The 27,353-nt window shown below is 47.6% G+C and overlaps 1 protein-coding gene across 1 annotated transcript in view; it reads left to right on the top strand.

Annotated features, from left to right (window-relative positions):
* Window positions 1-27,353, top strand: part of TMEM178B (transmembrane protein 178B) — a 202,107-nt gene that overhangs the window by 69,462 nt on the left and 105,292 nt on the right. The window contains exon 2 of the mRNA XM_038753055.1: window positions 15,503-15,616. Coding sequence (XP_038608983.1) covers window positions 15,503-15,616 — 114 coding nt within the window. The remainder of the gene's footprint in view (window positions 1-15,502; window positions 15,617-27,353) is intronic.

The following is a 27,353-nucleotide window of genomic DNA, read 5'->3' as shown; positions in this document are numbered from 1 at the left end:
CTCAGGCTTTTCTTCCATTTTGATTTCAACTTCTTCCAAAAAAATCCCAACTCTGAGACTGACCCCCCACAACGAGCGAAGTGGTTTAGTGGATAGAGCGTGGGCCTGAGAGTCAGAAGGACCTGGGTTCTAATCCTGGCTCTGCCACCTGTCTGCTATGCGACCTTGGGCAAGTCCCTTCACTTCTCTTGGCCTCAGTTACTTCATCCGTAAAATGGGGATTGAGTGTGAGCCCCATGTGGAACGGGGACTGTGCCCAACCTGATTAGCTTGTATCAAAGCAAGTATTGTATCTAAACAAGCATTTGGAACAGTGCTTGGCACATCGTAAGGGCTTAACAAGTACCATTATTAAAATAATTCTTATTATTATTGCAAGAGTCATCAGGGCTGGAGCCATACGGTACGTTCTTTGTGCAACATGGATGGATTTGACTAGTCTTTATCTTTTCTTCCATTTGAATGTCAACTGCTTCCAAAATGGAACCCTCGCTGTCATGGGTCCCATCATCCATGAGCCCCTGGGGTCTCCCCTGAAGCAATGCTCATTTTCCTTGAACTTGCTGTTGGACTTTCTGCCCACAGCCAGAGGAACGAAGGATCCTGGATAGGGGTCTGGACCAACTCTAATGGTTTCCCTGCAGGCCCCAGGGGCCTCAGACTCTCTCTCTCTGAGCCTCCTAGGACGGTAGACAAGATCAAAGACAGCTGTCTCTCTCTTTCTCTATCACTGGCTTTCCCCATAGGATTTCTGGCCCTGGTTGTTGATCTCATTAAGCCCTGAAGGCAAAGCCCTGGAGGATTAGGAGTAAAATGTTAATGGTGTATTTTCCAAGTTTTGAATGTTTTTCAAGGAGGGGTTAATCCATTAGGGTGATTTATTCCTTATCGCCCTTTCAGCTTGGAAGTTTCTCCTCCCAAGGGAACCCGCTTGCCACTTCTCTCCATCTCCCACTTCCAGGAAGGTAGAGGCCCCATTTGAGCTCAGCTTTACCAGATGTGGCGACTCGGCAGCCATTAGAAGGGAAGGGAAGTGCTTTCTCGGCCCTCCCTTCCCCAGATGTCACAACCCTCCCTGACTCTATCATCATCATCATCATCAATCGTATTTATTGAGCGCTTACTATGTGCAGAGCACTGTACTAAGCGCTTGGGAAGTACAAATTGGCAACATATAGAGACAGTCCCTACCCAACAGTGGGCTCACAGTCTAAAATGGGGAGACAGAGAACAAAACCAAACATACTAACAAAATAAAATAAATAGAATAGATATGTACAAGTAAAATAAATAGAGTTATAAATATGTACAAACATATATACATATATACAGGTGCAGACTCAATCAATCGATCAATGAATTGTATTTATTGAGCGCTTACCGTGTGCACAGCACTGTACAAAACGCTCGGGACAGTACAACTAAACAGAGTAGGTAGCCATGTTCCCTGCCCACGAGAGCTTACAGTCCAGAGAGGCTCAGTGAAAGAGAGCTGTTGAATGGGAAGAGATTCCCTTTATATTCCTTAGTCTTTCAACTTCCCAGGAGCCAAGATTTGAGCCAAGCCCATTTCTTTTGATTTGAATTCCTCGGGACCATGTCTGAGGTTAGTTTGGCTTTGACTGCGTCTGCCTGGCTTCTGAGTAATGATGGCATTTATTAAGCACTTGCTATGTGCAAAGCACTGTTCTAAGCACTGGGGAGGTTACAAGGTGATCAGGTTGTTCCCACGGGGGGCTCACAGTCTTAATCTCCTTTTTACAGATGAGGGAACTGAGGCCCAGAGAAGTGAAGTGACTTGCCCAAAGCCACACAGCTGACAACTGGCGGTGACCTCTGACTCCAAAGATTTACAGTAGAATCAATTCTGCTACAGTGCATGTTTTCACTTAGCATTTTGGAAGGAATAATAATAACTGAGGTGTTCTGAGCACTGTGGTAGATACAAGGTAATCAAGTTGGACACAATCCTGTCCCACGTAGAACTCACAGTCTTGAGCCCCAGTTTACGGATGAGGTAACCGAGGCCCAGAGAAGTGAAGTGACTCACCCAAGGTCACACAGCAGACATGTAGACAGAGCAGGAAACCCCACGTGGGTTGAGGACGACAGTGCCCACTTGCCCAGGTGCCACGTGACGGCGTGGTGGGAGGAATGGTTACGTGAGGGTCAGGCATGGCATGAAGAGTAGCAGGAGAGTTTTCTGAAACCTGAGACTTTTCAGGAAGAGTTTGATAAAGTACTACTCATAATTGAGGTATTTGTTTAGCTCTTATTGTTATTCATTACTAATCAATTGCATTTATTGAGTGCTTACTGTGTGCAGAGCACTGCACTAAGCACTTGAGAGAGTAGTCATTCATTTATCCAGTTGTATTTATTGAGTGCTTACTGTGTGCAGAGCAATGTACTAAGCGCTTGGGAAGAACAAGTCGGCAACATATAGAGACTGTCCCCCTACCTAGCAACAGGCTCACAGTCTGGAAGATCATTTGATCATATTTATTGAGCATTTACTGTGTGCACAGCACTGTACTAAGCGCTTGGGAGAGTATAACTTGACAATTAACAGACACATTCCCTGCTGACAACAAGCTTATAGTCTACAGGCTGAGACAGAAATTAATATGCGTATAGATTACAGATATCTACATAAGTGCTGCGATGCTGGGAGGGAGGATGAATAATATAATTATTAATTGCAATAATGGTATTTTTTAAATGCCATTTGCCAAGCACTGGGCTGAGAGCTGGAGTAGAGACAATCAGATTGGGCCCAATCCCTGTCCCACATGGGGCTTACAGTCTAGGAGGGAGGGAGAACAGGTATCAATCTCCATAGTACAGTGAGGAAGTAGAGGGACAAAGAAGTAAGGGACTTGTCTAAGCTCACAAGCAGACAAGTGGTGGAGCCAGGTTAGAACCCAGGTCCTCTCACTCCCAAGCCCATGGTCTTTGCAAGAGGCCACTCTGGTTCCCGAACTTTACATTTAGGAGAAAAGCATAAGGCGGGAAGACTCACAGGCCTTGGCGTCTCTCAGTCTAATTCTGAGAGTTTGAGGAGTGCCATCTCTCTGGGGGCTAGAGGAATGAAGTTCTGCAGCTAGGAAAGCAGCTGCCGTTTCCACGCCCTGCCAACCAAGAGGCAGAGGCCCAGATTCTCAGGGCAAAACACTGTCTAAATAGCAGATTGGTTTCTCAGACCCAGAGAACAGCCGGGCCTAACCTAAGTGATGCTAAGTCAGAGCCCAGGATGCTGTCACCAGCAGTGGCGTCGAGAGATAATAATAATAATAATGGCATTTGTTAAGTGCTTACTATGTGCAAAGCACTTTTCTAAGCGCTGGGGGGGGCGGATACAAGGTGATCAGGTTGTCCAGCGTAGGGCTCACAGTCTTAATCCCCATTTGACAGATGAGGTAACTGAGGCTCAGAGAAGATAAGTGACTTGCCCAAGGTCACACAGCAGACAAGTGGCAGAACTGGGATTAGAACCCATGGCCTCTGACTCCCAAGCCCGGGCTCTTTCCACTGAGCGACTCAGAACCCATCCCTGTGAGTAGGGGTACACTATCAAACATCTTTTATTGACTATCTTTTAGACTGTGAGCCCACTGTTGGGTAGGGACTGTCTCTATATGTTGCCAACTTGTACTTCCCAAGCGCTTAGTTCAGTGCTCTGCACACAGTAAGCGCTCAATAAATACGATTGATTGATTGAACAGCCCGCCTCTTCTCTCTATACTCGCAATTCTCCCTCTAATGACTCATTGACCCCTTCTCCAAGTATTTATTCAGACACTTCCTGGCAGTAGTGGCATGGGACAAATTCCCCAGGCTCATCAATCAGTCAACTGTATTGACTGTGTGCTTACCGCATGCAGAGCACTGCACTAAGTGCTTGGGAGAGTATGATATTTCAGAGTCAGGAGTCACTTTTCCTGCCCATAATGAGCTTCTAGTCTAGAGGGGGAAGCAGACATTAATACAAATCAATTAATTGTGGATGTGTACATAGGGAGGGGTGAAAAAAGTGTGCAAATACCAGCAGAAGGGTGACAACAGAAGGGAGTGGGAGAAGGGGAAATGAGGACTTAGTCAGGGAAGGCCTCTTGGAAGAGATGTGCTTTTAAATAAGGCTTACCACTCACTTGCTGAGAAAGCTCTTCATTCATTCAATCGTATTTATTGACCGCTTACTGTGTGCAGAGCACTGTACTAAGCACTTGGGGAGTACACGATGGAGACATGTAGAGACGGTCCCTACTCCACAACGGGCTCACAGTCTAGAAGGGGGAGACAGACAACAAAACAAAACATGCGGACAGGTGTCAAGTCGTCAGAACAAATAGAATTAAAGCTAAATGCACATCATTAACAAAATAAATAGAATAGTAAATATGTACAAGGAAAATAGAGTAATAAATCTGTACAAACATATATACAGGTGCTGTGGGGAGGGAAAGGAGGTAGGGCGGGGGAGATGAGGAAGAGAGGAAAATGGGGGCTCAGTATGGGAAGGCCTCTTGGAGGAGGTGAGCTCTCAGTAGGGATGGAGGAAGGGAGGAAGAAAGCTAGCTTGGTGGATGTGTGAAGGGAGGGCATTCCAGGCCAGGGGGAGGACATGGGCCAGGGGTCGACGGCGGGACAGGTGAGAACGAGGTAACCTCCAGTGGGGTTCCCTGTCATCCCAACGGTGGGGGATTGAGGCCCTTCCATTCTATTCCTCTCTCTCTCTCTGCACCATTTTATGACCTTCCATCACATGCCCTCCCCACCTTGGCTTTCCCAGGCTACCAAACTAAATGGCTTCAGTCCTTTCTCCCCCAAGACCTGCTCCGTCTCCTTCATCATTTTGGTTACCCTCATGGCTACCCCTAGCCAGTCTTTTAACTGGGGACTCTGAAGAGGCAAAGTGAAGAATCTCCAGCTGCTCTTCTCCTCCTGTCCCTGCCCTCTCCCCACCCTCAGCTGCATCGGGTGGAATGTTTAATTTCAAGGGAAAGGATGTGGCCCGTGAGGCTTGGGGCCGAGGACAAGTGTCAGGAACAACAACGCCAAAAATCTGACCTCCCACCATTCCGCCTTGCCTCTGCCACCTCTCCCTCCCAGGCTTTCAGTCTCTCCCCACTCCCCCGCCCCTGGAGAGGAGACATGAGATCATCGCTTTCCAATGAAAAGCCAGAAACCGGGCTCCTTCTGGGCTCATTTTCCTGTCAGGACTGGAATATTTATTATTCCTCCACAGCTGAACTCGGCAAACAGAGCTGCAGGCTGTACGCTGCATGAATATGTAGCGGGGGGCTGGAGAGAGAGGAAGGACGGCACTCTCTAAGCGATGCTCCTGGCTAGGCATAGATGGGGTGGGGTGGGGCTGGGGGGGAAGCGATGAGGAGGGGGTCTCTTCTGCCCACTCCCCCCAGCCCCCAGATGGTGATTTCGATCTATCCCTCACCTTGACAATCTTCTTTAAACTGTTTGCTTCAAGCTGGGGCATTCTGGAGTCTCAAAAACAGGGCAGGAAGGATGATCTACATAAGGAGCAACAGGGAAATGGGGGAGGGATGATGCACTGAAATGAACCCCTTTTAAAGATCAAGCTCTTGAATAATGGAGGAGTGTATTAAGACAGGTGAGCTCGGATGCAAACATCTGTTAAGAACCCCCAGACCCTGCTAGGTCTGTCCCCAAGCCCTTCTTCCTCCCACCTGCCCCCCACCTCATTCTCAGATTGTGAGCTTCTGCCTATATCTCATCTTTCCCAGGTTTTAGTATTAATACTACTATCACTCCTACCCAGACCTGGTCATTCAGTGGTCCAGTCTGAATGGGGCAGAATGACGGAAAAAGAATCTGAACGTTTAATGGCTTGAGCATTTGTAGCATCATTTTCAGCATGTTTCTCGGAAACATTTTACACCCCCCCATACACAAAAACACTCTCTCTCTCTCTCTCTCTCCCTCCCCCCGCCCACCCGTCCTCTTGTCATCGCAGTGGTGACACCAATCATCCTGCTCCTGAACTAGCACTTCAGATCTTAGAGTCATGGAGGAGGGAGGGAAGGAGAAGAAATCAGGAGTAACGTAGTGGCCGAACTGACTATGCAGAGTTAAAGAGGGGGCAATATGGTCTGGACAGAATAACAGCCACAGCTGCCTGGGACAAAGAGGATGGGCGAAGCTATGGAAGGGCCCACTTGGGGTGGCAGAGGATGACGATGATGATGATGTTGTCCCCCTTTGCCATATCCAGACAGGCCTCAGTCCGGCAACTTCAGGACCGAGAACGTGTCTGTAGGAATCGATTAGAGTGCTAGTGGTTTATTCAGTGCCCTCACCCTCTTGTCTCTGCCAGCCATGTTCCTCCGGGGAAAGTAGGGACAAGAAGATAGGTGGACAGCAAATGGCAAAGCAATTGCAGAAATGTTACGTTTTGAATCCATTAACGGCCAAAGTGACCAGAGCAGAGTGCCACCGCTGTTTCATAGACCAGCGGACGATGCCAGGGTAACAACAACAATCACGGTATTTGTTAAGCACTTACTATGTGCAAAGCACTGTTCTAAGCACTGGGGTAGATACAAGGTAATCAGGTTGACCCTCATGGGTTCAGTCTTAATCCCCATTTTCCAGATGAGGGAACTGAGGCACAGAGAAGGGAAGTGACTTGCCCGAAGTCGCACAGCTGATAACTGGCGGAGCTGGGATTAGAACCCATGACCTCTGACTCCCAAGCCCGGGCTCTTTCCACTGAGCCACGCTGCTTCTCTAAGCAGGGTAGCCACCTGGTAGCTCCTGTAGTCTCTGCCACCACTATTAGACTGTGAACCCACTGTTGGGTAGGGACTGTCTCTATATGTTGCCAACTTGTACTTCCCAAGCGCTTTTAGTACAGTGCTCTGCACTCAGTAAGCGCTCAATAACTACAACTGATTGATTGTTAGCTTGGCATTTTCAGGATTTCTGCTGATTCTGTCAGATGCCCTAGGGGTTTTTCCAACCTGAAACCCTCTCCACGAATGGCAGGGCCCAAGCAGGCAATCTCCCCTTCTGTCCATCTCTCCCCCCTCTCTCTTGAGGTTGGTGTGAGATTTGGGGGGGGTGAGGGCCCGACGCAGGAAGTGATGAATGAGGAAAAGATTTGAAGGATTCCCAGTCTGTGCAGATAACTGATGCCAGCAGAATTGGGAATGAATTATATCTCGGTTTCTTCCAAAGAACTCAAAGCACTTTAAGGATGAATCCTTCCACCAGCCTAGAGAGACAGCTAGCATCATTCCCATTTTACAGGTTGGGGAACTGAACTCAGAGTTCAGAGAGGTTAAGCAGCTGGAGAGGTCATACCTCAACTCATTCATTCATTCAATCATATTTATTGAGCGGTTACTGTGTGCAGAGCACTGTACTAAGCGTTTGGGAGAGTACAATATAACAATAAGCAGACACATTCCCTGCCTCGGACATTCATGGACTGACGACCTCAGCTCCATTTCATCAGGCATGCTGATCACCATCGTCTCTTTCTATCCTGAGCGGCTCCGTGCTATCACGCCCAGTGAAAATCGTTTTGGGAAACATTTGCTGTGTGGGCAGGTAGCGTCATTCAGCGGGCTGGGTGACAGGCTAGGAACGTGGAGGAGGCAACTTCTAATTTGGGCTCCATTTCTGGCTGTCTGGCTGATCAGGTAACTGGGTGTGTTTCCTTTTTCGTATAATGGGAGAGGGCAGAGGTCGACGTTCGAACTCGACGCTTTGGAAATGAATGAAGCCTTAATGTCCAAGAGAAATGGAAGGAAACCACCATTTTGGGAAAGGGTGGAAAGGTGTGGTTTCGGCGTCAGTGGAGTTAACAAATCAGGGGCAGTTTATTCTAAGGGATGGATGAAGAGAGATGTGGACACAGGATGGCAAATTGTCTTTGGGGTTGGTCCCCCTTGAAACCGACTTCAATGGGTCATAGCTGACCAGCAAAGCTCCGGATGGTCTTGAGGAATCCAGTGGGGGCACAAAGCAGCTCCTCGGATCAAGTCTCCCTCCCCTAGCTTCTGGGTTTCACCCCAGAGATGTGTGAAGGGAGCTAGTACAACCCCAACAGGAGGTGAAATGCCATGCTTTCAAAATGGATCTGCCCCAGTGGGAATTGGGAATTGGGAATGCTCCATTATTGGGTATCATTGGTCAAAGGATTTGTCTTCCTGAGAGGCAGCATGGCCTAGTGGAGAAAATTTGGGCCTGTAAGTCATAAGGACATGGGTTCTCATCCTGGCCCTGACACTTGTGAAGCAGTGTGGCTCAGTGGAAAGAGCCAGGGCTTTGGAGTCAAAGGTCATGGGTTCAAATCTTGGCTCTGCCAATTGTCAGCTGTGTGACTTTGGGCAAGTCATTTCCCTTCTCTGGGCCTCATTTATGGGGAATAAGATTGTGAGCCCCCGGTGGGACAACCTGATTGCCTTGTAACCTCCCCAGTGCTTAGAACAGTGCCTTGCACATAGTAAGCACTTAATAAATGCCATCATTATTATTATTATTACTTATCTGCTGAGTTATCTTGGTCAAGTCACTTCACATCTCCGTGCCTCAGTTACCTCATCTGTAAACTGGGGATTAAGACTGGCACGTGCCCCTACGCCAACCTGATTTGCTTGTGTCCACCTCAGTGCTTAGTATAGTGCTTGGCACATAGTAAGTGCCTAACAAATAGCACTACTATTATTCTGCGACCGAAGAGTAAGGGTGGTATTTTCTGGGGACTCAGAAAGCCTCCTTGGTCAGTGGCTGCAATCCCAGTTTAGCTCCATTGAGCTTTGGAGGGAAACAGGCCCAACAGACTAGTGGACTTTCCAGAAAAGGACTAAACCACACTTGTCCAGTCATTCTACTGGTGGCCCTGCTGATCTCTCTGCACCAGGGGGTTGTAAGAAATCCCACTCTTGGTTGGAAACTCTTCCTTCCGGGCACATACGGGGCCCCCAGATGGTGCCTGCACCACCAGAAGCCCATCCCTCTGGCGGAACCTGAAAATACACGGATAAATATTTTGCTTTTCCCCCTAGTAATATTTGAGTTTGAGTACTCTAATTGCCTCTGAAGGGAGGATGATTGTAGTTGCGAAACAGTGAGGCCTCGGGTGCCAAGACTCACCCCGCTGCAGCTAGACTCTGGGCTCCCTGTCTAGATCAACTCTACTGTATTATTCACTCCCAAGCACCTAGTACAGTGATCGGCACACAATAAGTGCTCAGTAAATATGATCGATTGATTGGAGGGGAGCAGTGCCATTCAAGTGCCTCACTAAATAATAATAATAATAATAGCATTTATTAAGCGCTTACTATGTGCAAAGCACTGTTCTAAGCCCTGGGGAGGTTACAAGGTGATCAGGTTGTCCCAAGGGGGCTACCAGTCTTAATCCCCATTTTACAGATGAGGTAACTGAGGCCCAGAGAAGTGAATAATAATATATAATAATATGATGGCATTTATTAAGCGCTCACTATTTGCAAAGCACTGTTCTAAGCGCTGGGGAGTTTACAAGTTGATCAGATTGTCCCACGTGGGGCTCACAGGCTTAATCTCCATTTTACAGATGAGGTAACTGAGGCCCAGAGAAGTGAAGTGATTTGCCCAAAGTCACACAGGTGACAGTTGGCGGAGCCGGGATTTGAACCCTTGAACTCTGACTCCAAAGCCCAGGCTCTTTCCACTGAGCCACGCTGCTTCTCCCAAATTCAACGGCTCCTCCTTTGGGACCCATCAGTCAACCCATCATATGTGTTGAGCACTTACTGGTGCAGAGCACTGTACTAAGCTCTTGGGAGAATACAATATCACAGATTTGGTAGACAAGGAACTTACTGTCTAAGGCAGAGACAGTCGAATGAATTAAGGGTAGGTACAAAAATGCTGTGAAGCTGAGGGAGGGGCGAATAAAGGATACAGGTGAGGGCCGCTCCCAGCCAACTTAGAATATGTGAGGGGAAAATGTAAATAAAAATAAAAAGGAAGGGACGAAGGGAAGGAGACAGTAGGGGATGGAGTTGGGTAAAGTTCGGGAGAGGGAGGGAGGATTTCCTCTGGAGCTGGAAAAACTGGGCTTTTGCCCTCTGTGACTAATTTGTCACTTTGTGGAGTACAGTGATGTCAATCTAGCTGTGCTAATGGATTGTACCTCTATGTGCCTTAGCCCTGACTATTCATTTTTAAAAAGCTGGTTCTATCTCCCTTCCTCCCTTCTATCCCTTCTTTTCTTCCTTCCCTTTCTCCCTTCCTCTTTCCTTCCCTCCCTCCTTCCAGTCTTTCTTTCATCCCTCCTCCCTCCCTCTCCCCCACTTTTCCCAACTCCATCCCCTACCATCTCCTTCCCTTCATCCCTTCCTTTTTATTTTTTCCTATATTTTGGTCCTTACATTTTCCCCTTCTCTCTCTTCTCCTCTCTTCTGGTGGGATTCAGGGTTTCCGTTATAAATGTCACCAGATACAGTGTCCTACCTTCAGAAGGGATCTGCCCCAGTGGGAGTTGGTTCCGACAACCAAACGGTTATATATTGTATGGCATCGGCTGAAGGATTCGAATCCCTCTATCATGCAGCAGAAAATAAGGGGTGGCCTTATCTGGGGGATGGTGGAATTAAGCGTCCAGGACCAGCTTCCCCTGATAGTTGCTGCAATTTTAATTAAGATCCTTTTTTTGATTTCCTTGCATGCAACAAAAAGTGTTGGATTTCTCCCTCGCCATGGGGTAGGGAGGACTACAGAGGACTCTGTTGCATCTTCTTCTTCTAGGATCTTGTATTCTCCCAAGCGCTTAGTAGGGTTTCCCTCTGAGTTTGAGGGAAGAGAGTGGAAAAAAGGGAAATTTTAATTAAGATCCTTTATTTGATTCCCTTGCATGCAACAAAAAGTGTTGGATTTCTCCCTCACCATGGGGTAGGGAGGACTACAGAGGACTCTGTTGCATCTTCTTCTTCTAGGATCTTGTATTCTCCCAAGCGCTTAGTAGAGTTTCCCTCTGAGTTTGAGGGAAGAGAGTGGAAAAAAGTGAAGAAGGGCAGAGGCTTTGGGATGGTTCTGAGAGAATAGGCGAAGCGAGAAGGGTCTCAAATGGGTATTGGAGGGAGCTGCCAGAAATATACAGCAATGTATACAAAGTGTCGAGCATCAGAGTAGCTGCTTGGAAAACATAGAGCAGTAAAAGCCACGAACCCTACCTTCAAATCAATCAATTAATGGTGTGCGTTAAGTACTTACTGTGTGCAGAGAACTCTAGACTGTAAGCTTCTTGTGGGTGGGGAAAATGTCCACCCACTCTGTTCAGGGATAAGCCCATGGAAAGCGCTCAATAAGTGACATTGATTGTTTGGGAAAGTGCAACACAACAGAGTGGGTAGAGGTGATCCCTGCCCACAAGGAACTTTGAGTCTAGAGGGGGAGACAGGTTAGGATAGGGAAAACAGAGCTACAACCTAATGGGAGAAACAGTAGACTTAAATTGATGAATATGCAATAGTTGAGAGTTGGAGGCTAGCTAGGAATGATAGACAGAAAGGAATAAATGAGTAGATAAATATGTGATTGCTGGTATTTTAGCTCTTTTTAATCAAGCCTCGGTTTGAATGGGACTGTCAGCACAGCTTAAGTGAAATCAAGGGCTCTGTCTTTCAGCCTGCTCCTAATGGTTTAGGAATGCACTGTGAGTAATATTTTACATATTATCTGCAGCAGATTTTAAATTCTCTCTAACGGCAGGTTTGCCTTCCCTGTGACCTTTTCCCAAACTGAGACACCATTAGACCCCAGAGTGGCTCTTCCTACATTACAGTGACTATGGAGCAGTGTGGCCTATTGGAAAGAAATGGGGAGTGAGAGTCAGAGGACCTGGGTTCTGATCCCAATTCTGCCGCCTGCCTGCTGGGTGACCTTGGATAAGTCACTTGACCTCTCTGTGACTCAGTGTCCTCACCTGCTTTCCATGGTATTTTTTAAGCGCTTACTAGGTGCCAGGCACTAATGAATGAGTGAACTGAATGAATGAATGTTCTAACCGCTGGGGTAAAACCAAACTAGTCAGGTTGGACACAGTCTGTGTCCCACATGGGGCTCCGAGTCTTAATCCCCAGATTACAGATGAGGTTACTGAGGCACAGGGAAGTTAAGTGACTTTCAGTCATTCATTCAATCGTATTTATTGAGCACTTACTGTGTGCAGAGCACTGTACTAAGCGCTTGGGAAGTACAAGTTGGCAACATATAGAGACGGTCCCTACCCAACAGTGGGCTCACAGTCTAGAAGGGAGAGACAGACAACAAAACAAAACAAATTAACAAAATAAAATAAATAGAATAAATATGTACAAGTAAAATAAATAGAGTAATAAATATGTACAAACATATATACATATATACGGGTGCTGTAGGGAGGGGAAGGAGGTAAGGCGGGGGGGATGTGGGGGGGAGGAGGGGGAGAAGAAGGAGGGGGCTCAATCTGGGAAGGCCTCCTGGAGGAGGTGAGCTCTCAAGTGACTTTCCCAAGGTCACGCAGCAGACATGTGGGAGAGCCGGGATTAGAACCCATGACCTCTGACTCCCAAGCCCGGGCTCTTTCCACTGAGCCACGCTGCTTCTCAGAGTGATCTTTCCCACTCTCTTCCACCTCCCCTGGTTTTTATCATCTCCTGGGTGATTTTCACCACTTCTCTCCCTTAGAGCAGCCAATCAAGAATGGAGTTTCTGGAAAAATAACAACAGGATAATCAGCAAACCAGATGATTTAGGCAAATAAGTAGGGGCTTCTTCCCCACTACTGAACTATCTAGAGAAGCAGTGTGGCTCAGTGGAAAGAGCCTGGGCTTTGGAGTCAGAGGTCTAGGGTTCAAATCCTGACTCTGCCGCTTGTCAGCTGTGTGACTTTGAGCAAGTCACTTCTCTTCTCTGGGCCTCAGTTCCCTCATCTGTAAAATGGGGATGAAGACTGTGAGCCCCTCGTGGGACAACCTGATCACCTTGTAACCTCCCCAGCGCTTAGAACAGTGCTTTGCACATAGTAAGCGCTTAACAAATGCCATTATTATTATTATTATTATTATTATCTGGTGATTATTTCTTGCAGTTCTTGGGCTTTTCTCTGGGCTGCAGGCCCAAAAAGAGTATTCAGGGAACAGAGCGTAAATGAGAGGCAACCACCTCAGGGCACCCGTGTTGGGGGTGGGATGGTCAAGCAGCTGGGTGGGTTTCATAACTTCACGACTCTGAGAGAAGCTTCTGTTCTGGACTTTTCAAGTCTGGCAATATTGAGATCTGCTAATTGCAAGTTTAAAGTGCAGTAGTTGCTTGCATTGAATCAATCAATCACATTTATTGAGTGCCTGGATCTCACCTATCTCATTGCCGACCTCTGGCCCTCATCCTCCCTCTGGCCTGGACCTCCCTCCTCCCCCTTCATATCTGACAGACCACCACTCTCCCCACCTTCAAAGCTTTATTAAAATCACTTCTCCTCCGAGAGATCTTCTCTAATTAAGACCTCATCCCCCCTTTTCTCTTTCCTTTCTGCATCACCTCTGCACTTGGATATTAAGCACTTGATAGCAAGAAGTAGCAGAAGCTCAGAAGCTAGAGAGGCAGTGTGGCTCAGTGGAAAGAGCATGGGCTTTGGAGTCAAAGGTCATGGGTTCAAATCCCGGCTCCACCAACTGTCAGCTGTGTGACTTTGGGCAAGTCACTTCACTTATCTGTGCCTCAGTTCCCTCATCTGTCAAATGGGGATTAAAACTGTGAGCTCCCCATGGGACAACCTGATCACCTTGTATCCCCCCAGCGCTTAGGACGGTGCTTTGCGCATAGTAAATGCTTAACAAATACCATTATTATTATTGATATTCACCCTACCCTCGACCCCAAAGCACTTATGTCCATATCCTTTTATTCTGCTATTTTCCTTATCTGTAATTTATTTTAATGTTGATCTCCCCTTCTAAGACTATAAGCTCCTTGTGGGCAGGGATCATGTCTATCAACTCTATTGTATTGTACTCTTCCAAACGCTTAGTAAGTCAGTCAGTCATATTTACTGTGAGCAGAGCACTGTACTAAGCACTTGGGAGAGTACAATATTCCCTGCCCACAGTGAGCTTACAGTCTAATAATAGCATTAATGGTATTTGTTAAGAGCTTACTATGTGTCAAGACCATTCTAAGTGCTGGGTTAGGTACAATAATAATAATAGTGATGGCATTTATTAAGTGCTTACTATGTGCAAAGCACTGTTCTAAGCACTGGGGAGCTTACAAGGTGATCAGGTTGTCCCACGGGGGGCTCACAGTCTGCACCCCCATTTTACAGATGAGGGAACTGAGGCACAGAGAAGTGAAGTGACTTGCCCAAAGTCACACAGCTGGCAGTTGGAGGAGCCGGGATTTGAACCCATGACCTCTGACTCCAAAGCCCAGGCTCTTTCCACTGATCCACATACAAGGTAATCATGTTGGACACAGTTGCAGTCAGGTCGGACACAGTCTAGAGGACTGTAGTAAAGTGCTCTGAACACAATAAGCACTCCTTAAATTCCATTCAGAGATTGATTATGCAGAGCACTATACTATTACTACCACTACTACTAATTCATTCATTCATTCAATCGTATTTATTGAGCGCTTACTGTGTGCAGAGTGCTGTACTAAACTCTTGGGAAGTACAAATTGGCAACATATAGAGACGGTCCCTACCCAACAACGGGCTCATAAAATTGTGGTATTTGTTAAGCATTTACAATGTGCCAAGCACCTGTACTAAGTGTCGGGGTAGATAAGATAATACTACATGGGGCTCACAGTGGAAATAAGAGGGAGAACAGATATTGAATCCCCATTCTGCAGATGAAGGAACGGAAGCACGGAGAAGTTAAGTGACTTGCCCAAGTCCCCGCAGCAGGCATGCGGCGGAGCTGGGATTAGAACCCCCTTCTAGACTGTGAGCCCGCTGTTGGGTAGGGACCATCTCTATATGTTGCAAACTTGTACTTCCCAAGGGCTTAGTACAGCTTTGGGGGGATACAAGGTGACCAGGTTGTCCCACGGTGGGCTCACAGTGTTCATCCCCATTTTACAGATGAGGGAACTGAGGCACAGAGAAGTGAAGTGACTTGCCCAAAGTCACACAGCTGACAATTGGCAGAGCTGGGACTTGAACCCATGACCTCTGACTCCAAAGCCCGTGCTCTTTCCACTGAGCCACGCTGTTATAATTACAATTATATTATAACAGAATATAGATTATAATTACTATAATTATTATCATTATTACCGAATCTGTTCTATTGTTGTACTTTCCCAAGCACTTAGTACTGTGCTCTGCACTCAGTCAATACCATTGATTGAAGGCTGCTCAGCCTCCCTCCCCATCCGTGAACAATGAAGGTGGCACGGGGGAGACGGGCGGCGATAGCCCTGTGCGGCTGGACGCTAGCAGACAGTGACCGTTTCCCTTCTCGCCATGGCTGTCTTCCAGGAGAAATCGAGCGATGCACTTACATCAAGTACCACTACTCCTCAGCGACCATCCCTAAGAACCTCACCTACAACATCACCAAGACCATCCGCCAGGACGAGTGGCACGCCTTGCGTGAGTGCTTGCGGCTTCCTTCCTCGGGCGGGGTGGGACGGGAGTGGGGACAAGGGCGGGAGGAGGAGCAGCTGGGGCATTTGCTCCTGAGCCTGGGCCGACGCCAGTTCTCCTGGTAGATGTGTCCCCAGAGAATTTAGGCACAGCTGAGGGCTCCTCGCGGTGCCACGGTCCGGACGCCGGCCTGCCCGGTTTGGGCAGGGCATTGAGTTGCGGGCCATCGTTGGCGAGAAATTGACCGACGCCGAGAGTCTGCGTGATGAGTGATCTCTTTGTCTTGGAGCCCCCAAAATGTCCATCCGCCCACCAAACCCTTACTTGGGCCCCTCTCCGTGTTCAGCTTGTAGCCACTTGCTTTGCCAACTAGCCCGAACCGCCAACCCTCCGTCTGCTGCCAGCCCTCCCCAAGCTTGGGTTGTCCGCAGAGATTGGGGTGATGTTCAGTTTCCTTTGCTTAGGGTAGGCCATTGTCCCCTACCTGTCAGGCGGAGGAGGTTATTAAGGGGTTCACTTGGAAGGTAGCGCTTGCAGAATAAAATGGGGTGGTATTGTTGCCATTCTTAGGGACAGACAGCTGGCAATGGTGTGGGACAATTCATTCATTCATTCAATCGTATTTATTGAGCGCCTACTGTGTGCAGAGCACTGTACTAAGCGCTTGGGAAGTACGGGTTGGCAACATATAGAGACGGTCCTGAGGACTGGCTAAGGAGGGAGCTTCACTTGTGTCATGTAGGTTGGGGTTTGGTGGGGATAGGGGGAGACTGGCTGGGAGGAAGCAGGCCCAAGTTTCTCATTTTCCCAAAGCCCCTTTTCCTGCCCTGAAGAGTGGCTTGCTCAATCAATCAATCAATCAATCGTATTTATTGAGCGCTTACTATGTGCAGAGCACTGTACTAAGCGCTTGGGAAGTACAAATTGGCAACACATAGAGACAGTCCCTACCCAACAGTGGGCTCACAGTCTAAAAGGGGGAGACAGAGAGCAGAACCAAACATACCAACAAAATAAAATAAATAGTATAGAAATGTACAAGTAAAATAAATAAATAAATAAATAAATAAATAGAGTAATAAATATGTACAACCATATATACATATATACAGGTGCTGTGGGGAAGGGAAGGAGGTAAGATGGGGGGATGGAGCTCAGGGGAATGGAGGGGCTGCTTCAGGGACTCCTGACTGGGAATCTGGGGCCTTGGGTAATTTTCTCAGTGATAATTTTCGGGGAGTTTCACGAAGATTTTGATGGCAGTCAGTTGGGTGATCCTCTTCCGTGTTGCTGGGACGGATCTGGTTTCCTCAGCCTGATGAGGCGGGGTCCTACTGCTTCCAATGGAATGGAGGGGTTGCTTCAGGGACTCCTGATTGGGAATCTGGGGCCTTGGGTCATTTTCTCAGTGATAATTTTCGGGGAGATTCACGAAGATTTTGATGGCAGTCAGTTGGGTGATCCTCTTCCGTGTTGCTGGGACGGATCTGGTTTCCTCAGCCTGATGGGGCGGGGTCCTACTGCTTCCAATGGAATGGAGGGGTTGCTTCAGGGACTCCTGATTGGGAATCTGGGGCCTTGGGTCATTTTCTCAGTGATAATTTTCGGGGAGATTCACGAAGATTTTGGTGGCAGTCAGTTGGGTGATCCTCTTCCTTGTTGCTGGGACGGATCTGGTTTCCTCAGCCTGATGGAGCGGGGTCCTACTGCTTCCAATGGAATGGAGGGGCTGCTTCAGGGACTCCTGACTGGGAATCCGGGGCCTTGAGTAATTTTCTCAATGATAATTTTCGGGAGATTCACGAAGATTTTGATGGCAGTAAGTTGGGCGATCCTCTTTGGTGTTGCCGGAACAGATCTGGTTTCCTCAGCCTGATGGGGCGGGGACCTACGGCTTCCATCCAACAGGGAAGCACTGCGGCCTAGTGGGAAAAGCAACAGGCCTGAGAGTAAGAAGACCTGAGTTCTAATCTCCGCTTTGCCACATGTCTGCTATACAATAATAATAATTATAATGATAATGATGGCATTTGTTAAGTGCTTACTATGTGCAAAGCGCTGTTCTAAGTGCTGGGGGGATGCAAGGTGATCAGGCTGTCCCATGAGGGTCTCACAGTCTTAATCTCCATTTTTACAGATGAGGTAACTGAGGCACAGAGAAGTTAAGTGACTTACCCAAGGTCACACAGCAGATGCGTGGAGGAGCAGGGATTAGAGCCCATGACCTCTGATTCCTAAGCCTGGGCTCTTTTCACTGAGCCACGGCTGAACTTGGGCAAGCCACTTCCCTTCCCTGTGCCTCAGTTTCCTCATCTGTAAAATGGGGATTGAGGCTGTGAGCCCCACGTGGGACAGGGACTGTGTCCAACCTGAATATCTCGTATCTACTCCAACACTTAGTGCAGTGCGTGGCACATAGTAAATGCTAAACACATACCATAATAATAATTACTATTATTATTATTAATATCCCTCCTCCCCTGCAGTCCCTTTCCCTTCACCCCACTGCCCCCATAGACCTTTTCCCATATTTTCCTAATCCTGCACCTCTCCTTATCCTATTTTCCCTGAAAAAAGACCTCAGGCTGCTCTGGCTCTTCTTCCCAGATGGAAAGAGTGACAGCTCCTCGAGCCCAATATATGGAGAATAATAATAATGATACTATTACTACTAATTAATAATAATGGTATTAAGCACAGACTGTGTGCTAAGCCCTATACTAAGTGTTTGGGTAGATGCACGTTTTAATCAGGGCAGAAACAGACTCTGTCCCTCAGTCTTTGGAGAAAGGAGAACAGGTATTTAAACTCCATTTTGCAGACGAGGAACCCGAGGCCCAGAGAAGTTAAATGACTTATCCAAGGTCACACAGCAGGTAAGAGGTAGAACCAGGATTAGAATGCAAGTCCTCTGACTCTTAGGCTTGGGCTTTTTCCGCTAGAATGTGCTGCTTCTCTATATGGGGAAAATTGGGTAATTGCAGCACTAGTAGCCACTGCACAATCAGATGTGCAGCTGAATGTTTGGGGCTGGCAGGGGCAGGATAATAATAATAATAATGGTATTTATTAAGCACTTACTATGTGCAAAGCACTGTTCTAAGCGCTGATGCGCTGATGTATGTTTGGTTCTGTTCTCTGTCTCCCCCTTTTAGACTGTGAGCCCACTGTTGGGTAGGGACTGTCTCTATGTGTTGCCAATTTGTACTTCCCAAGCACTTAGTACAGTGCTCTGCACATAGTAAGCGCTCAATAAATACGATTGATTGATTGATTGATTGATCGATGCCAGGCCTGCTAAATCTGACTGGAACTTACTTGGCAGGTGAGCGCCAATGTGTAATTGGGATGTTTCATTCCAGCCCCGGAAGCTGTCTCTTCTCCTGCTCTGACTCTAAGCTCTGTGGGAGGGAGGATGCGGTAATAATAATAATAATAATAACAATAATAATAATAATAATAGTATTTGTTAAGCACTTACTATGTGCAAAGCAGTGTTCTAAACACTAGGGAGGTTACAAGGTGATCAGGCTGTCCCACAGGGGGGCTCACAGTTTGCACCCCCATTTTCCAGATGAGGTAACTGAGGCACAGAGAAGTGAAGTGACTTGCCCAAAGTCACACAGCTGACAGTTGGCGGAACCGGAACTTGAACCTATGACCTCTGACTCCAAAGCCCGGGCTCTTTCCACTGAGCTACTTTCTGATGGTCGTGTGGTGGGGCAGTCAAGACGGGCCACTCCTGTTTTTCCATATACAACAGTCAGGCAGTCAATTGTATTTATTGAGCGCTTCCTGAGTGCAGAGCACTGTACTGAGTGCTTGGTAGAGGACGACTTAACAATGAGCTGACACATTCCCTGCCCACAGGGAGCTCACAGCAGGTCTTGGTCCGAGGGTGCCAAGCGTCGTAAGGGTTGGGTAATCGGGAAACAGCCCCTCGATTGGGTTCCACTCTGGCTGAGGTGACCCCTCGATTGGGTTATCGGGAAACAGCCCCTCAGTTGGGTTCCAGTCTGGCTGAGGTGACATGGCGGGGGCTGATTCGCCCTCATTACTGATTTCAGCTCCTCTCATCCCTTTCGACGTTTACCAGATGGGAGATTCTGCTCCCCGTCAATTGTCTGTGGCAGGGGATGCCGTGGGGCTGAGGCTAGCGTGTCCGCTTTACACGTATGTGCCCTGGGACGGTGGCAAGGAGAGCTGGGGCCTTTTAACAACCTCCTTCTGCCGGATGATAGAAGAAAAGTTCAACTAATTAGACAAAATGAGGGTACGGCGCACAGCCAGCCGGGAGAGGAGGGCCCAAGGAGGGAGAGACAGCAGAATGAGGCTGATTTGGAGGTTGTAACAGAGAGGCCAGCCCTGGGATCTTTTAGACTGTGAGCCCACTGTTGGGTAGGGACTGTCTCTATATGTTGCCAACTTGTACTTCCCAAGCGCTTAGTACAGTGCTCTGCACACAGTAAGCACTCAATAAATACGATTGATTGATTGATTGATTGGGCTCGGTCTGCGAGGGAGGATACCAAGGGCACAGCTACCTTAGTGCTCTGTGATGGATCGAAGACAAAGCAAGGTGGCCTAGTGGCAGGATCCCAGGCTGAGAAGCCAGAAGACCTGGATTCTAATCCTGGCTCGGCCATTTTGCCTGCTCTGGGAACTTGAGCAAGTTACATAACTTCTCTGTGCCTCAGTTTCCTCATCGGTAAAATGAGGGTTCAATACTTGTCAATCAATCAATCGTATTTATTGAGCGCTTACTGTGTGCAGAACACTGGACTAAGCGCTTGGGAAGTACAGGTTGGCAACATATAGAGACAGTCCCTACCCAACAGTGGGCTCACAGTCTAAAAGGGGGAGACAGAACAAAACCAAACATACTAACAAAATAAAATAAATAGAATAGATATGTACAAGTAAAATAAATAAATAGAGTAATAAATATGTACAAACATATATCCATATATACAGGTGCTGTGGGGAAGGGAAGGAGGTAAGATGGGGGGATGGAGAGGGGGACGAGGGGGAGAGGAAGGAAGGGGCTCAGTGTGGGAAGGCCTCCTGGAGGAGGTGAGCTCTCAGTAGGGCCTTGAAGGGAGGAAGAGAGCTAGCTTGGCGGATGGGCGGAGGGAGGGCATTCGAGGCCAGGGGGATGACGTGGGCCGGGGATCGATGGCGGGACAGGCGAGAACGAGGTACGGTGAGGAGATTAGCAGCAGAGGAGCGGAGGGTGCGGGGTGGGCTGTAGAAGGAGACAAGGGAGATGAGGTCCTCCCTGCCCCTTAGACTGTGAGCTCTTTGTGGATCAGGGATAGCGTCTCACCTGCTGATGTTCCATCTTTTCCAGCGTTTAGTACAGTGCTTGGCACATAGTGCTGAACAAATGCCACAATTCTTGCTTGTATTAATTTCAGGGCTGGGGGGTTGGAGGTCTGTGTTCTTGCTTGTATTATTTTCAGGGCTGGGGGGTTGGAGGTCTGTGTTCTTGCTTGTATTATTTTCAGGGCTTGGGGGGTTGGAGGTCTGTGCTTTGGGGTGTGGGAGGGTTTTCATTCAGTCGTATTTATTGAGCGCTTACTGTGTGCAGGGCACTGTACTAAGCGCTTGGGAAGTACAAGTTGGCAACATATATAAATATAAAAATAAGTATAAATCTGGTATATTTAACCAGGCACTATTTTGTGGCTCATTTGAGCACAAACATGGTCGCCAGAGCCCAAAGGGCGATGCTACATTTTGCCCTCTTTGGCTGGTGGGGGCTGCCCCTCCTGAAGGTCCCAAGCGCTTAATACAGTGCTCTGCACACAGTAAGGTCTCTATAAATATGATTGAATGAATGAATGAAGGTCACTGATGTAAACTGTAGTTTGGAAGAGAGGAAGAAGCCAAGACAGTTCTTTAGCCGGCAGGTTTGGAGGAGGTCATGTTAAAAAAACCACTGTGTATCTGCAGGGGCAGGATATCAATCACATCTACTGAGTGCTTACTATGTGCAGAGCACTGTACTAAGCACTTGGGAAAGCGCAATACTCCCTGAGTGGTGGCATAATGGCTCTTCTCTTCTCCCCTCTTACCTCTGGCTTGGAAAGCCCTCCCTCCCCATATCCAACAGAAAATTATTCTTCCCTGCTTCAGTGCCTTAATGAAGGCTCATAATGATGATATTTATTAAGTGCTTACTATGTGCAAAGCACTGTTCTAAGCGCCGGGGCGGTTACAATCTGATCAGGTTGTCCCACGGTGGGGCTCACAGTCTTAAGCCCCATTTTCCAGATGAGGTAACTGAGGCACAGAGAAGTGAAGTGACTTGCCCAACGTCACACAGCTGACAACTGGCAGAGCCAGGATTTGAACCCCTGATCTCTGACTCCAAAGCCCGGGCTCTTTCCATTGAGCCACGGTGCTTCATCTCCTCCTGGAGGCCTTCCCTGATTAGGCCCATTTTTCCTTTTCTTCAGCTTCCTTCTGCTGACTTGCTCCCTTTATTCAGTCCCCCCCCCCCCGCCACCGCCCCTCAGCACTTTCATACCTATCTGTCATTTATTTATTTATATTAATGTCTGTCTCCTCCTCTAGACTGTAAACTCGTGGTGGGCAGAGAATGTGTCTGCTATATTGTGGCATTGCACTCTCCCAAGCGTTAGTAGGGTGCTCTGCTCACAGTAAGCGCTCGATAAATATGATTAACTGAATCACTGGCTCTGCTTCCTCTTCCCCTCCCTCCCCACCCATTTCCTCCTTTAACTTTCTTTTCTCTCTTCTCCCCTTTACAGACAGTGTCATGGGGTTCGGTTTACGCGGAGTTCAGTTTCACTCTAAGGATGGGCTGGATCCAGCGGGGTCCTTTTTTTGTGATGGCATTTCTTAAGCGCTTACTATGTGCAAGCACTGTTCTAAGCACTGGGGAGGTTACAAGGTGATCAGGTTGCCCCACGGTGGGCTCACAGTCTTAACCCCCATTTTACAGGTGAGGTAACTGAGGCACAGAGAGGTTAAGTGACTTGCCCAGAGTCACACAGCTGACAACTGGCAGAACCGGGATTTGAACCCATGACCTCTGACTCCAAAGCCCGGGCTCTTTCCACTGAGCCACGCTGCTTCTCCTTCACCCCAGTTCCACTAGTCCGATGGCAGGACGGAGCTTTCCTTCTCCCCTCCTTCCATTCTCGATTCTCTTGCTGACGAAGGAAGAGTTTCCCTGCAGACTCTTCTCTTCTTCCCCTCTTTAAGATGCAGTCTGCTTTCTTCTCTCCACGAGATTGGTTATACATCTCGGTGGGTTTGGTTAATCCTTCCTGCTAAAACTCTCTGCCCCTTGCCACCTGTCTATGGTTCTGGTCCTTGGGGGTCCCTTCTCTTCAAGAAGAGTAAACTTGAGCAGCTGAGCTGGGCTTTATTATCCCCCCTCTGCACCCCAGCCCCCTCTCCAAACCTCCCCCAGACCAGCACAGTGATGTGAACCCCGCTGCATTTTCCACTCTCTAGGGTTGAGTTTTGTGAGTCAGCACGTACCCTCTAGGAAGGGCTGGAAAGGCAATTTCTAAATCAATGAAAGGGCTCGGATGAGACGGAGGGAATGACATTTACCAAGAGCCCAACAGAGGCTTAATTAACCTCATCAGGGGACCTGAGGGATTGCGGGAAAGAGGTTTGACCTTAGATGATCTTTACACTTGGAATTGAACTTCGTGAGGTCGGTATGCTACTTTTCCCACCTCAAACATCAGATCGTTTTTTAAATGCCATGAGGCCAAAACGGTAGGCAAGACTTCAGGGGAAATTTTACCTTCGTTTTGACTTGGACTTTTCCCAGAAACTTGTTAATAATAATAATGGCATTTATTAAGTGCTTACTATGTGCAAAGCACTGTTCTAAGCGCTGGGGAGGTTACAAGGTGATCAGGTTGTCCCACATGGGGCTCACAGTCTTAATCCCCATTTTACATAAGAGGGAACTGAGGCACAGAGAAGTGACTCTCCCCCTTGTCCCCCTCTCCATCCCCCCATCTTACCTCCTTCCCTTCCCCACAGCACCTGTATATATGTATATAGGTTTGTACATATTTATTACTCTATTTATATATTTATTTATTTACCTGTACATATCTATTCTATTTATTTTATTTTGTTAGTATGTTTGGTTTTGTTCTCTGTCTCCCCCTTTTAGACTGTGAGCCCACTGTTGGGTAGGGACTGTCTCTATATGTTGCCAACTTGTACTTCCCAAGCGTTTAGTACAGTGCTGTGCACACAGTAAGCACTCAATAAATACGACTGATTGATTGACTGACTTGCCCAAAGTCACACAGCTGACAATTGGCGGAGCCGGGATTTGAACCCATGACCTCTGACTCCGAAGCTGGTGCTCTTTCCACTGAGCCATGCTGCTGCTCAACAATAGGGGAACAACAATAGGGGAAACAAAAGTAACAATATGAATTGCACTCACCATGTCCTAGATCAGGCATGCAAGTACGTCCTTGGTTGAGTGCCAGGGAGCAGTCGTGATTTGTGGTGCAGCAGTAACCATAAGCACTGTTAATAGTAATAATAATAATAACAATAATAATTGTGGTATTTATTAGGCACTTACTATGTGTCTAGCTCTGGAGTAAGTACAAAACAATTAGGTAGGGCAGAGTCCCCGTTCCACACTGGACTCATGGTCTAAGTGGGGAGATGGAGCAGGTATTTAGGCCCCATTTTACAGATGAGGAAACTGAGGCACAGAGAAGTGAAGTGATTTGCCTGAGGTCACACACAAGGCTGGGATTAGAACCCAGATCCCCAGATTCCCAGGCCTGTGCTCTTTCCACTAGGTCATGCTACTTTCATTCATTCATTCATTCAATTGTATTTATTGAGCGCTTACTTTGTGCAGAGCACTGTACGAAGCGCTTGGGAAGTACAAGTTGGCAACATATAGAGACGGTCCCTACCCAACAGCGGGCTCACAGTCTAGAAGGGGGAGACAGAGAACAAAACAAAACATATTAACCGTCTCTATATGCTGCCAACATGTACTTCCCAAGCGCTTAACTGTGAGCCCCCCGTGGGACAACCTGATCACCTTGTAACCTCCCCAGTGCTTAGAACAGTGCTTTGCACATAGCAAGCACTTAATAAATGCCATCGTTATTATTATTACCTTTTGAACAATCAGAAAAAAATCTTTCATTTCAGGCTTTCTAGGTATTACCACGGGAATTCAGAAATCCTGGTTGGCTCCCTGTCTTCTATTGCCTCCCACATTAGGTCGCGACTGACACCGCGCAATCTAAACATTGTCTCTGCTCCGTGGACCCTCCCCATCTCCCTGCCAACACATCCCTCTTGTCAGGCAGTCATTCATATTTACTGAGCACTGTGTGGAGAGCAGTTTGCTAAGCGCTTGAGAGAGTACAATCTGAGAGTATAGCTGGTAAATTCCCTACGGCCTACAGTCTAACACCCCGATCTCCGGGGCACCCGCTGGGGCCGGGCAGTGCCAGTTCCATCTTCTGTGCCCACTCTCTTGCTCACCCACAAACCAGGAGGGCCCCGGGTGGCAAATACCAGTAGGAAGACGCACGGGTCGATTCCCGTACTTGAAGCCAGGTACGTGATTGTATTTGGAATTGTACTTTCCAATCACTTAGTACAATGTTCTGCACACAGTAAGCGCTCAATAAATACGATTGAATGAGTGAAAGTGATCGTCGTTCAGTGGAAAGAGCGTGGGCTTTGGAGTCAGAGGTCACTGGTTCAAATCCCGGCTCCGCCAATTGTCAGCTGTGTGACCTTGGGCAAGTCATTTATGACTTCTTATATTTATTTATTTATTATTTATCGTATTTTTTTACTCCATTTTATTTGTACATATTTATTCTATTTATTTTATTTTGTTAATATGTTTTGTTTTGTTGTCTGTCTCCCCCTTCTAGACTGTGAGCCCGCTGTCTCTATATGTTGCCAACTTGTCCTTCCCAAGCGCTTAGTACAGTGCTCTGCACACAGGAAGCGCTCAATAAATACGATTGAATGAATGGATGAACGAAAGTCACTTCTCTGTGTCTCAGTGACCTCATCTGGAAAATGGGGATTAAGACTGCGAGCCCCCCGTGGGACCAACTGATCACCTTGTAACCTCCCCAGTTTTAGAACAGTGCTTTGCACGTAGTAAGCGCTTAATAAATGCCATCATTATTATTATTATCAAAGCTGTCATTGTGTGGAGCCAAGATGATTTCACACGATGGGACCCCTGAACAGCCCCCCCGCCCCCCGCCGCCCACCTTCTCCAGAATCCTCCCGTTTCCCTCCCAGGTCAGCGTGACATCAGGGCCGTGGAAGTTGGTGGTGGCGGAGGAGGGAGGCTTGGCCTGGAAAATGCAGGAACAGACAGGAGAGCATCTGGTCTCGTGTCAGAAGCAGGCAGGGGACCAGCCAGCCGAAAACTAGACTGTCTGATAAAAAAAACCTGATCGCTGACCACCCGCCCAAGAGTGACGATGCCTACATCGGATTCCCCCCTGTGCAATCTGGCCAATCTGGTCGCATGCCGTGACCTCGGCACAACTGACTCCTCTCCTCTCTAGTAATAATTGGCATTTATTAAGCGCTTACTATGTGCAAAGCACTGTTCTAAGCGCTGGGGAGGATACAGGGTGATCAGGTTGTCCCACGTGGGGCTCACAGTCTTAATCCCCATTTTACAGATGAGGGAACTGAGGCCCAGAGAAGTGAAGTGACTTGCCCAAGATCGCACAGCAGACACGTGGCAGAGTTGGGATTCAAACCCATGACCCCTGACTCCAAAGTCCGTGCTCTTTCCACTGAGCCACGCTGCTCTCTGACATCTCCTTACCTCCGCTGGGTCACTAGGTTTCTGTTGGGAAGACTGGGAAAAATCCTGGTGACTTCACAAAAGGAATCCCATTTAGTTCTAAGTTGCTAATGAGTAATTGTGACACCCCTACTGGGCAGGCAAGCAGCACTCTCATTTATTTATGCATTTATTCATTTATATATTTCTTTCTGAGCTGCAGGTAACTGAAACACAAAGTAAGTACCTGTACTTTAATAACGTAAAGCCCCAGATTTGGAAACCTGATGAGAAGTCACGCTGTCCTGGCTTCTAGACTGTGAGCCCACTGTTGGGTAGGGGCCGTCTCTATATGTTGCCAACTTGTACTTCCCAAGCGCTTGGTACAGTGCTCTGCACACAGTAAGTGCTCAATAAATACGATTGATTGAGTGGTTTTTTTTTTTTCCAGACACAGCAATGAACAGGAATCCGTATGCATTCCACTCATCTACTTCATTCATTCATTCAATCGTATTTACTGAGCGCTTTCTGTGTGCAGAGCACTGTACTAAGCTCTTGGGAAGTACAAGTTGGCAACATATAGAGACGGTCCCTACCCAACAGTGGGTTCACAGTCTAGAAGGGGGAGACAGAAAACAAAACAAAGCATATTAACAAAATAAAATAAATAGAATAAATATGTACAAATAAAATAAATAAATAGAGTAATAAGTATGTACAAGAGCTCGGTAAATACGATTGAATGAATGAATGTGCAAAGCCCTGTTCTAAGCGCTGGGGGGGATACAAGGTGATCAGGTTGTCCCACGTGGGGATCGCAGTCTTAATCCCCATTTTACAGATGAGGGAACTGAGGCCCAGGGAAGTGCCAATTTGTACTTCCCAAGCGCTTAGTACAGTTCTCTGCACATAGTAAGTGCTCAATAAATACGA

This window comes from Tachyglossus aculeatus, chromosome 10, assembly GCF_015852505.1.
Source record: "Tachyglossus aculeatus isolate mTacAcu1 chromosome 10, mTacAcu1.pri, whole genome shotgun sequence".
Lineage (NCBI taxonomy): Eukaryota > Metazoa > Chordata > Mammalia > Monotremata > Tachyglossidae > Tachyglossus > Tachyglossus aculeatus.
Note: the sequence above shows the minus strand (reverse complement) of the source record. Positions and strands in the feature narration are given on the sequence as shown.